Source organism: Syngnathus scovelli, chromosome 13 (assembly GCF_024217435.2).
Source record: "Syngnathus scovelli strain Florida chromosome 13, RoL_Ssco_1.2, whole genome shotgun sequence".
In the NCBI taxonomy this organism is placed as follows: Eukaryota; Metazoa; Chordata; class Actinopteri; order Syngnathiformes; family Syngnathidae; genus Syngnathus; species Syngnathus scovelli.
The window spans coordinates 10,485,656-10,497,690 of record NC_090859.1 but is presented as its reverse complement, the minus strand read 5'-3'; the positions used below and the strand labels follow the sequence as shown (position 1 = coordinate 10,497,690).

Sequence of the window (12,035 nt, the reverse complement as noted above, 5' to 3'; positions counted from 1 at the left end):
GGAACTCTGGTCAAGACACGTTCTTAACCGGCCAGACCTCGTAATGAGTTCATTCAAGATTTTATTGCACCTCAAGGTCTCAAAGTTCTCTCCCTGTATAAACAATGAGTTTTAAATTACAGTATATGATAACAGAATTTACTCTTAGATTGATGTGGGTGGCTCTTAAAAGAGCCGTTTGTTTGCAAGTAGAAATTTACTTGGAGCTGGTATACTTGGTGACTGCCTTGGTGCCCTCAGACACAGCGTGCTTGGCCAGCTCACCAGGAAGCAAGAGACGCACAGCGGTCTGGATCTCCCTGGATGTGATGGTCGAACGCTTGTTGTAGAGTGCCAGACGAGATGCTTCGGAAGCAATTCGCTCGAAGATATCGTTGACGAACGAGTTCATGATGCTCATCGCCTTGGAGGAGATACCAGTGTCCGGGTGCACTTGTTTGAGCACCTTGTACACGTAGATGGCATAGCTCTGCTTCCTTGCCTTTCGCTTCTTCTTTCCGCCCTTGGGAGTGGCTTTGGTCACGGCTTTCTTGGAGCCTTTCTTGGCAGCAGGTTTCGCGATGTCAGGCATGGTTGAGTCAGCAAGTGACAGATTGAGTGAAGAGGCATCTGGAGAGGAAGAGTATTTATGTCCACCTCATGCAAATATAAATGTGCCAACGCCACTTGTTGATTGGCTGGAACTGTCTTTTGAAAGGCGTCATCTCATTTGGAGGCGTTTCCCAAAAAAAGGCGCGGAACAAAAAAAGGCGCGGAACAAAAATAGGCGTGGCTACTGGCTTCCACAGACACATTTTACTCAGTAATTTTAACATTTTTCGGTAAAATACACTAGTATCATCCCCCCCAAAACACACTACCGTACTTTGTTTAGACTTGTATTGATATACTGTACAATCCTTTGTTTTATTGGTAGCTGTATGCAACGTTTACACAATAAGTATTCGTTTCATGACAGTTCACAATCATTTTAAGGAACCGAAACTTAATGTCTGGCGAATATCTGGCTTAATTTTAAAGTCAGTAAAAGAAATGTGATTATGTGCATCTAAATTTATGTCTTGTAATTAAATCAGCATTAAGAAAAACCTTGGAAATGTGTCACCGAGTCAAGCTTCTCACCATCATGTTTTTTGCTTTGCTTACTTTTGCTTATGTTCACACAAAAGTGCGGTACAGCTCATATTTTTTATATATATATATAAGATTTTATTGCACCTATATATATTCACACACACACTATATATAGATCCAGTTGTTGATTGTAACGCTTTCATTACTCACATTGACACAAATATTTAATAGTCATAATTTATAGTACTTGTTGCATAAATGGAATAAAAGCTCTCAGAAAAATTTGAGTGGTCCTTAAAAGGACCGTTGTGTTGTTGTTAGTTTCGTTGAGTTTAACCGCCGAAACCGTAGAGCGTGCGTCCCTGCCTCTTCAGAGCATACACGACATCCATGGCGGTGACGGTCTTCCTCTTGGCGTGCTCGGTGTAGGTGACGGCATCACGGATGACATTCTCAAGGAACACTTTGAGAACACCACGAGTCTCCTCGTAGATGAGACCGGAGATACGCTTGACACCGCCACGGCGAGCCAGGCGACGGATGGCGGGCTTGGTGATGCCCTGGATGTTATCACGGAGAACCTTACGGTGACGCTTGGCGCCTCCTTTTCCGAGTCCCTTACCGCCTTTGCCTCTGCCAGACATGTTCGCTACAGCTGATGATTCACTCGACTGATAGCTACCCTGAGTCTTATGGCAAGACTGCGGACGTGAAAGAGAACGGCTGATGCAATCGTGGGCGGGAGCAGCGTCACTCAACACAACTCGAAACGCCAAAGAATTGTCTTTCAAATGAAATGTATTACATACATAAAATGGTTTATTTTAAATTAGTAACGAAATTAACATAGTATTAAGTATCCCTGAATTGTATTTGGTGATTATATCTCACTGTCTTTGTCTTAATACGCTCTAATATAAAGTTTGGTACTTTTTTCCAATTTAGGCACATTCAAAATTACTATACAGTTTACAATAATACCACGACTCAATAAGGACTATTATTTATAAAATTATTTTCGAATTTAACATCTAGTCTCCTATATTTTTTTCCATGTCTATTTTTCCCATGTTTCTTTTCTAGAGACTGAATTTTTTTTCTAAGTAACAAGTGCTGAATTGCACCAATATGTTTATTGATACATATTGTCATTAATATTGATTTCTTAATGTTGAAGTGGCTTGATTAATTTATTGTAGTAAAAATCTTAACGCTAATGTCAGAGAATAAATCATCTGTGCTTAACAAGAATTCAGGAATGATGTGCTCTTTCTGATAAGGGTGTGTGGCTCTTAAAAGAGCCTTTGTGGAGTCTGTCAAATGGCAGAAGTTTTACTTGGGCTTGGTTGCCTTCTCGCTCTTCTTGGGCAGCAAGACAGCCTGAATGTTGGGCAACACACCGCCCTGAGCGATGGTGACTCCGCCCAAAAGTTTGTTGAGCTCTTCGTCATTGCGGACGGCCAACTGCAAGTGACGTGGGATGATTCTGGTCTTCTTGTTGTCGCGAGCGGCGTTTCCGGCCAACTCCAGGATCTCGGCGGTCAGGTACTCGAGCACGGCCGCCAGGTAGACGGGAGCGCCGGCACCCACTCGTTGAGCATAGTTTCCCTTGCGGAGCAGTCTGTGGACACGACCGACTGGAAACTGAAGACCAGCACGGGAAGAGCGGCTCTTCGCCTTTGCTCTGGTCTTACCTGATTTGCCACGCCCAGACATGATTAGATTAAAAGTTTGCTGTTTGTTTGATTGTAACTTCACGTCCAAGACGCACTGCTTTTATAGATAGTCGTCCTGCTCAGTGATTGGCCAGATGGTGCGTAGAAACGGTTGACGAATCAGCAGTGAGTTACAAGTGAGGCCTCGCCCATTTGCTTCAGCTTCCTGGTTTGATTGAAACTTGTATAGACAAGTACAATATTCGTTTCGTAATCGGGGTTAAAGTTGTTTTTTTTTTGCCATTGACAATGGGAGACACTCATGCAATGAATTTGCAACAAGTTGTGTTTTCTGCTTAGATTTAAATTTTATTTCCAAAAATATTTGTGCTTTTAGTGAAAAGTTGAGCTATTAAAAAAGCGAATTTTTCAAGAGGTTGGGTGTGTGTGTGTGGGATGAGGTTTTTTTGTTTTAAAAAAAAAACAAGAAAAAGTTTCAAAACATGTCATTTTAATTGGCAGCATAACAATCAGATAAAAACGCACAAGCAAATCCAATTAGTAAAGGGGAAGCCAAAGTCTAGATGTCACATCACAATTAAACATTATAACAATATAGATTGTAAAAATGTTTGTTTCTCAATATATGGGCACTTGTCTAATGACATCATAGGTGTCAAATTGTTGCCACCTCCCTTCTAAGAAACCCACTAAGGCATTTGGGGCGCTACGCGGTCACGATGCAACAAAAAGCATTTGCGACACGCTTACAATTTTAGTTGAGCTGATCCCGCCCTCTGCGCTTCAAATCAGATGCGCTCATTAGCAGGATTAGTGTTTTACGTCATAGGGGTCCACCGTTTATCACGGCGGTCCTCTCGGTTCTCTTTATACAATCAAATAAATCACTGCAAAAAAAAAGCTGCAAGTCTAAAACAGTCTGATAGCAAAGATATGTCTCTTGGAGCTCTTTACAACTTTGTTATAGAACATACGTACACGTCGTTTCAATGCACTTTGCATTGAGTAACCAGACAATCTGAAATGTTGCTGGAGCACATTGGCGGCTGGGAAGGAATCTTGCTTGGTAAGCAATATTAGTTTCACACTGAAAAGTTAAAAACAAATAAAATAAATTGAATTTGATTTGGTACGAGCCAAAAGTTACAAATAAAAATAGTTATGGCAGTCAAGATCAGATTTTTGGGGTGAAGTATTTTGAGGAAAAAAAAAGCAGGTGTTAGAGAAAAAAAATCCTTGAAAATAATACACATTTTCAAGAAAATAGTATTTCTTCAAAAAAAAACAACATATCTTTAGATATAAAGAGTCTGAAAATATTGGATTTTTTTCAAGGAAAATGTTCTCAGAGAGAAAAAAAACAATTAAAACCTTGAAACAAAACCAAACTTCTCTTAACAAGAGCCTTAAGCCTATTTCTTACAGAAAAATATATTTTTTTCCAAGGAAAAAAAATAAATTAGGAAAAAGTTTTACGTTTACATTTGACCAACTATTTTTTTCAGGTTCAAAGCTGTGTGATTGTATGTGTGCTTGTTTTTTTAATCCTCTTCAGTGTGAACACGGCTTGCTACAATAAAGATTTGATGTGACATTGCAAGAGGATCAGAACAAGATGGGCTTGCCAGCGGTCTTCTCCTGCACGTAGGAGGTGAAGCGCTTCAAGAACTTAGGGTACTCTCTCTTGGCCACTGCCCGCAGCACCGTGGCTGGCGCCCAGCCTCCGGGATTCACTGCACACAACACAAACGCTTGCATTTTACAAAATGGCTGCAAAGTTGTACTTTTTTTTTCTGTATTCCAGCAGTTTGCAAGAAAAATGTTTTACACTTTCTTCTAAAAAGGAATGTCTTGTTTAGCACACCACATCCATAAATGGTAATTAAAATAATGGATAAACACATCCTAGCATAGTATATAGCAGCATACAGTGTGTAGTTGTGTTTGAGACCCACCATTAGCTACATATGTGATTTTACAAAGCACATTGTCTCTGCTGATCTCCTTGTCGCCCTCTGGTGGACTGACCAGGGTCTGGCAGATCATGGCGATGTTGATCTTGGCTCGTACGCAGCGGCTGCTTGCCTAAAAATAAAAAGCAGTTTGGGTTAATGCGTGGGAGAAAAGTGAAAGTCGCGTCCCTTCGGCGGCTCGCCGCTCACCTGCGCGTCGTGGTGGTCCACGGAAAAGTTGCACACCAGCCACGTATCGGGGTCGTTCTCGTTGCTTGCCACTATCTTGCGCATGGCCGACAGGTACAGAACGTCACGCTGGGAAGCAGGCCAAACCCTCTGAGGAAACACATTAAGTGGTTAATTTTATTGTAGAGAATATTTTGGACTTTTTTCGTTGAATTAAATTTTACTTTTACTCTGAGCCCAAACTACCATTACAAATTCATTGGGCCAATACAGATGAATTGAGACGCAGTGGTACCTTGTGCGTCTGGTAGACGATGACGGCGTTTTCAGACAGCGTTTCCACAATGTTGAAGTTCTCGATGGTGGCTGCAGGGGAGGCGGAGAGTGACATAATGAGGAAAAACCTAATCGCACTTGGAGGCCCGCCGTGACAATACACGTACTTTCCCAGTCGTTGCGGTAGGCTGTGTCCCAAAAGTAGTGGCACACCTCATGTCCCGTTACGCCCTTTACAGAGTGCGTGGCCTTCAGCGGGTCCAGCACAATGCCATTCTCCTCCACTTCCCTCCTGTACACCTACATGCATCAGGGAAAAACCTTGAGTCAGGATCAACAGCCAAACAAAAGGTCACACTACCAATAGGAATAAAAAAAGACACACTTTCATCTCTCCTTCCTCCACTACCAGCTGCCAGTTTGCATCGCCGCCGACGTCCTGAAGCGAGTAGTTCATGTGACTCTGCACCATCTCCTCCACCTGCCAGAAATGAAGCAAAAGTTTATTTTTTTTGCAATCACAGCGTTGAGACGTGCACGAGGGACAAAAACAAAGAGTGAGAACCTGCTCAGATAATCTGTGCGAGCCCGAGGTGGAGAAGATGTCTGGTGGTGGAAGTGGACTAGATCTCTGCATTCTGGTCTTCTCCGTCTGACACTGGAACAAACAAAAATTGACTTAAAGTAAATACACAATATAGACATACTGCATTTAAATACACTTTAGGCATGTTTTTATTGCATTTATAATACTTATTTCTTCAATAAAAATAATGTTGCCTACAAAATTATCAAGATTTTTGCGTGACAAAACAGAACTAGCTCGAACATATTTATCCGCTTACCTGTTCGATTTTGTCCTGTCGGTCAAGAGCGGCTTCAACTGCGTCGAAGAACTCCTCCTCGTTAATGAGGCTGTTCGGACCCTCCTGGTGGTGATGGGAAGACGCGTCAACACTTGTGCTCATGATTCAAAAACAAAACAATAAAAATGGATGACTTGATTACCTCATAATCAGGGCCACCAAAGTGGGACTTCTTCTTCAGCTCGTTGAGGGCCGACTTGTAGCTGTCCTCGATTCTTCGTCTTTTTTCCATCTCCTTCAGCCAAGGGAATTTTAAAAGTCATTTAATAACTATACATAATTTAAAAGCAATTAAAACCACGTCTCTACTGCGCAACTGTTGCCGTTGATACTTTAAATAATTGCTAGTATTTTTCTTTTTACTGCAAATGAATATTAGCTCCAAATATCGCTTATCGACGTCCTTGACGGCAACGCCGACTCCAAACAATTGTTTGCGATTCATTGTGAGGATAAATGAGCCCACCTTGTCCAGCCTCTTCTGCCAGCTATCCTCTCTCTTGACCATCAGGTCGATGCAGTGCGAAAGGGTGGCCAGGATTCCGGCGGTGGTGGCTTTGAACGTGATGGCCTCGCCTTTAAAGTCGATGCCGTTCACTCCCTTGGGATTGGGGCACTGGTACGCTGCACGTCGGCAACAAGCCAAACGTCAGCTTAGCGTGCGGACAGGCATAAAATTGAAAACTTATTTGCCTGACGTACGTTTGTCTTTGGCGCTGTTGTTGTGAAGAAACTCTCCGTCGGTGCGAGTGCTGGGAAAATCGTCCTCATCGTCCTCCATGACTGAAAGAAAAAAAGGCTGTCATCGCGCAGGCACACTGACTGACACACGCAAATGGTCTGACGCTGATGTGACGATGACAATGGTGCAGTTTCATCTGGAGAACGGAGCGAGGGCGAGGGGGAGCGGTGATGGGAACGGAAGGCGTTAACGACTGCAGGCAGCTATGCGGGAATGTTCACACACACACACACATTACCACAATAATTCCCAAAAGAACTATGGAATCCAAACATTACAGTATATAGTCCACTATTCATGTTACTACATACAAAAGTCATTATTGTATATCACACCGACATACTTCATTGGCACCGACTGTTGTGCTACTTTCCTATTTGATAGAACCTTTTAACATTACCGTGTACAGAAAGAGGGAAACAGCCGGCGAGAAGACCCATAAGAACGTTTTAATAGACTGATAACTTTCGAGGATGTCGCCTTACTCTTGTCCCTCTGTAGTTCGTCCTTGGACACGCCGTCGGCACAGCCATCAAAGTATCGCTGCAGTGTGTCCACCTGCCGACACAGGATGTCTCGGAAGGTCTCCATCTCCGCCAGTTTCTCCGTCAAGCTGTGGCCCTTCTACAAACAAGGCAGCCATGTTGGAATGAACACATTCAACACAGTGAATAACAATAAGGAGAAGGCAGGAGAAGTTCAATCGTCACCTTGAAGGATGAGGTAGAGGTGGCCGAGTAGATGCTGGTGGCCGAAGTGAGCGACAGCATGGAGCCATGTCGCCGCAGGCTGGACTCGGAACCGTAGCCCGGATCGGCCTGGTGAAGAGAAGAAATGACAAATAAAAGAGGAGGAAAAAAAATGTGTGGCCCACAGCAGTGGAAAATTCCCTTTCTAATCTAATCCCAGTTTGTTTACCACAAATTATTATCTTGTAACCATGGCAATGCATCTATCCCTCTAGTTAGAGACACTTCCGTGCTGCACCACCAGGGAGCAGCACAGACACAAATAGCTCGCCCCTCCCACTCGCCCATATGCCAAAGGTAACTGTAGGTCAATGACCAGGAGTAACTGCTAGTGGATTTCAGTCTTTGGAGCCAAGGGCACACGTTAATCAGCTCAGACGTGATGAGTGCGCGTGCGCGAAGCCTGCTCCATGCGCCACCAAACTGTTTTGTGTGATAAGGGGAACGTAATCAAATGAGGGGAAGCAGCCTGTCCAGCAGAACTGATTGTTGTGTTACTTTATCTTCGTATAGCACGGTGGTGCTAATATACTGTATCAGGCCGAATCCCAACAGGAGCTGGTGTTGTGTTTCCAGGGAGACTTGATGGTGGTCTGGATTCTGGAGAGTACTTTGGGGGATGGTGACTCACTCTGGGTGGAATGACAACTAAAATGTGTGTTTAGGGGGGGAGTGCACGAGGGTGAGTCATGGCCCCGTGACGCTTCCTGGGGCTGGTCAGGAGATGGGGGTGGGGAGCTATGAGGGTTCACAGGGTGTGGGGGGGGGATTTCCCAAATTTAAACTCAAGACGTGAAGGCATTCTCCTCGTTTTGTCCAAGCTCCGCCTTCGAACATCACCAACACGCATGGCAAGCCAGTAGTTGGCGATGTCACTAGGGAAACACTCAACATGAACGGAGGCTGAACTATTTTGAAACCACTTGTCAAATATTTTAGGCTAAAAAAAAACATGTTGTGAAGCATAGAAGCCAAAACAGCAGATTTAAAACCACTTTTCACATCTGAGTCACTGTCATGCCTGCTCAGTACAACAAACTCAAACGACACTAAGTTAAAATTAATTATACAAGTACAAAAAACTAAAAACTTGATTAATCAAATCTCTACTATTTCCCAATGGGTTAAATCACACCCACTGTAAATACTGTACACATAAATACTTGTACTGCGTTTCATCCCGAGTTCTTTTGGCAAGTCCACGAGAAATACTCAGCACACTTTGGCAACTGTATGAGAAGTGAAATTTTGTTGTGACATTCAATGAGGAACACTATAAAAGGTCCCTGTAAAGTAAATTTAGAATTATTTTTAGAGCGCCTCATTGTCGACTGAGTGCGCGCACATCAGGCGAGAAAGTCAGAAGCCTAAATCTGTATACCTGACCAATTATGTTCATTTTACTTTCCCCTGTGGTGTGCCAACTTTCTTTTCAATTCACAGGGACACAATAACGGGAAGTGCACGCGGCTGACCCTGTGCTGCTCGATGGAGTCGATCCAGAAGCGCCTGCGCTCGGGGTCCTGGGCCCTCAGGTACCACACGCTGTCGTTGACGCTGATGTCCAGCCTGCACTCGTCAAACTCGTGGGGCTGCGCAAACAAAAAAGAAAAGCTTGTGATGTTTGCCTGGCTTGTGATAGTCATCAGCTGCTAAAGAACACATGAGCAGAAAGGAAAGAAAGAGCTGAATAAAACACACATAGGGCAGATTGCTCTATGATTGTTCGCTGGAGATCTCTACGCAACACATCATGCATAATGCAATGTGTAAATGTTTAATTTAGTAAATCTATTATTAATCCTTTGCGTGTGAATGACGGTATTATGCTAACAATTTATTGATCCCTTTAAATGTTCCCATTAACTTTGAGCTAAGAGTCTTTAGTGGAACATTACAATCTGTCATTTAGAAACAATAACTGTCTTGAAACTTGGGAAGTGAATCTTACAGTCCTAAAAAGCGGACGCGTGACTCAACATTTGCTTCAGCAAAAAGGAAGAAGCGACGTAATAACAGAAGATGTGATCATTTATCCTCCTGCATGACAATTGAGCTTGTCTAAAAGGAAGTTCCATTTCCTGCCTGTAGCGATGCCTTCTTTCACGCATTCTGTGTCGACCCCCTTTGGTAAGCAACTCCCTGACTATCTCTCACTTGATAGTACGCTTGGTTTAGAAACATCAGATAACAACACAGAGGTAGAAGTGCTGTTATCTCCACTTGGGCGTATTTGAGTTAGAATGAGGACTCTCAAAAGCGCGAGTGTACAACATGTAAGTTAATATTTACATTGGGCAGGGAGGGCCAAAGCTGAGTAAATACACTTAATGGCAACAAAATGGTTGTTTAGTGCCTGGGAACAGCGACTAATTAAATGCGGTATTTCTTTGTTTATACAGGGCAATGCCGCCGAGTGCGTTGAAAACTCAAAACTCAAATAGTGAGTGACTGGAGGGTTCGACTTGCTGCACAAAAGACGCATTCTCTAGTCAGGACGTCTGGTGATAAAGACAGCATGTTGGCCTCGAGCGGACCACAGGACACATATTTGGACCACGTGTACCTGTGGAACAACGGGGTAAAGTTTCTCAGCCCGATTGTCCGATGGGGATTCAGGAAATGAGAACCATTTGGTGGATGCTCAACATCTGATTCACATTTTTTTTTGACACATGGGATATTTGTGCTCATAAGGAAATCATGGAAGACATTTTAGGCCCTGGATAAGGATGATATGAAATTTACCGAGTTTCCCAAAGACTACTAATTAATTAACTGACAATTGGATGAAATGTAGCGTATGATTTGCCTAACGTGCGCTACGATATTTGATTAAAGAGTGTTGACAAACAAGCAATACAAAATATCGCTCCTCTAAAGTCTTTATTTTGGAAAATGAAATGCAAAACGTTTTTCTAAGAGCATGATGTGCATCGCTGAATTGGGCGTTCGTCTTTGAGTTTTTATTGGGTCTTTGGTATTTTTACGACCTCTGTAAAGCAGATTTAAGGATTTATTCTTGAAAATATTTAATGAGACTTAAAGTGTGTGTGGTAAACATATCATGTGGCAAATTTGCTAACTATGTGAGTGGGGAAAACAAAACAAAAACGATTTGAAGTTTTGTCTTTGACTTAAGCAAGCTTAACTGAGGAATTTTAATCGGTGAAACCAGCCAACAGTGTCTGGAACTTGTGCAAATTGAAATGCAAGAGTCAGGGGCTTGCGCTATGTGTGTGGTAAACGGATTGCGTGTGGCGGGGATGTGTGGTCGGGGGCCCTCACCGTGATAACTGCCTTGCTGAGGCATAACGAGCCACGGCAACCATACTCTGTCTCATCTTGCGACTTGTAGTAGCTGAGCGTGTTGTTCTTCAGCACTACCCAGCGGTCCTGCCATCCGTGGATGTAGTTTGTCCACTGCGGGGAGTAAGAGAACCCATTAGAAATGCATCAAACATGGAGATTTTAAATGTGACTTGAGATACAATTTTAATACATTACAGTGGTTAACTCTTTTTGGATGGAAGTTGCTCAATATATTTGTCCTGTATGTTTACCAGATGTAAAGGCACGTGTCTGCCAGCTGCAGCCTTCTTAATCTCCCCCGGCAAGGCCTCTGTGACGCACGGTGGACTTTACCTGTGCCGCCATGGAGCAGGTGAGCTTCTCCCCATGTGGGTGTGCGTGTAATCTTGCAATGTGCTTGGTTAGCAGGTCAGCGCATAATCTGTTTTCAGACTACCACCTCCATTGAATTTACATTTGCTCACCTATAAAAGCCATTTGTTCGGCCAAAATGTGCGCGTCTCTATTCCTTTGTCCACTTGTTATTTTTGTGTGGCAATGGCAGGTTCTATTTGGTGTCAGTTCATTATTGTTGGATCCTGATATATATGATGAAAATAGTGCACTTTAAGTGACACTTTTTTTCATATTTTTTCAATTTTTATTACTCAGGTCCGGTTGTAAACATGCCATGAGACAAACTTGTCAACTATGTGAAATGGGAAGACTCAAAGGCTACCCCGTTTCTTCATATATTCTCAAATAAAGGTGGATGTGCCTATTTGATGTAAGGTGTCTTATGGAGATAAAGTTATTTAAAAAATAATAATAATCTCAACCTCACGGTGGTCTATTGCGGTCGGGTTGAATTTCCTAAATTATCCCCAAAGTAATAAAGTTTCTTGCTGTGTGCTCCTAAAAATACAACTACACACAATCTTTATTGAACATGTATATTGTGAACAACATGAAAATATAAATAAAGTTACAAACCCTGCGGAAATGACGTCACGTGATTAATAAGACCAAGGAGACTCACCTTGCTGAGTACCCCGCCGAACACGCCGACGCCCACCAAGTTCCCCGTCTCCTCTCTGGGCTCCGAATCCTCTTCGGAACCAGAAGAGTTCCAACTCTGGTTGTCCGACATGTCGTTGGTGTTGTTAATTAACGTGCTAAGGTGGGCTATTAATAATAATTCCGGACGTAAAATAGGGGCA

At 43.0% G+C, this 12,035-nt stretch overlaps 4 protein-coding genes across 5 annotated transcripts; all 4 read right to left on the bottom strand.

Annotated features, from left to right (window-relative positions):
- Window positions 1-44: 44 nt before the first annotated feature.
- Window positions 45-601, bottom strand: LOC125980148 (histone H2B 1/2-like). Its single transcript, XM_049739243.2, has one exon. It carries the CDS (start codon window positions 569-571, stop codon window positions 197-199), a length of 375 nt encoding a protein of 124 aa, XP_049595200.1. The 5' UTR covers window positions 572-601; the 3' UTR covers window positions 45-196.
- Window positions 602-1,280: 679 nt separating this feature from the next.
- Window positions 1,281-1,759, bottom strand: LOC125980151 (histone H4). The gene has a single exon (XM_049739248.1). It carries the CDS (start codon window positions 1,716-1,718, stop codon window positions 1,407-1,409), a length of 312 nt encoding a protein of 103 aa, XP_049595205.1. The 5' UTR covers window positions 1,719-1,759; the 3' UTR covers window positions 1,281-1,406.
- Window positions 1,760-1,854: 95 nt separating this feature from the next.
- LOC125980147 (histone H2A-like) lies at window positions 1,855-2,808 on the bottom strand. The gene has a single exon (XM_049739242.2). The coding sequence runs from the start codon at window positions 2,788-2,790 to the stop codon at window positions 2,407-2,409; it is 384 nt and encodes a 127-aa protein (XP_049595199.1). The 5' UTR covers window positions 2,791-2,808; the 3' UTR covers window positions 1,855-2,406.
- A 415-nt stretch (window positions 2,809-3,223) lies between these two features.
- LOC125980062 (ceramide transfer protein) lies at window positions 3,224-11,998 on the bottom strand. 2 transcript variants are annotated; one of them, XM_049739056.1, is made up of 16 exons: window positions 11,855-11,998; window positions 10,813-10,947; window positions 9,000-9,116; window positions 7,486-7,593; window positions 7,261-7,399; window positions 6,736-6,816; window positions 6,500-6,657; window positions 6,176-6,268; window positions 6,013-6,096; window positions 5,733-5,825; window positions 5,553-5,648; window positions 5,335-5,467; window positions 5,187-5,257; window positions 4,913-5,041; window positions 4,706-4,835; window positions 3,224-4,483 (listed from the first exon to the last, which is right to left on the bottom strand). In XM_049739056.1, the coding sequence occupies exons 1-16, from the start codon at window positions 11,963-11,965 to the stop codon at window positions 4,356-4,358; spliced, it is 1,806 nt and encodes a 601-aa protein (XP_049595013.1). In that variant the 5' UTR covers window positions 11,966-11,998; the 3' UTR covers window positions 3,224-4,355. The 2 variants fall into 2 exon arrangements, with proteins under 2 accessions (XP_049595013.1, XP_049595012.1); XM_049739055.1 differs by having other exon boundaries at window positions 5,553-5,825.
- Window positions 11,999-12,035: the final 37 nt, after the last annotated feature.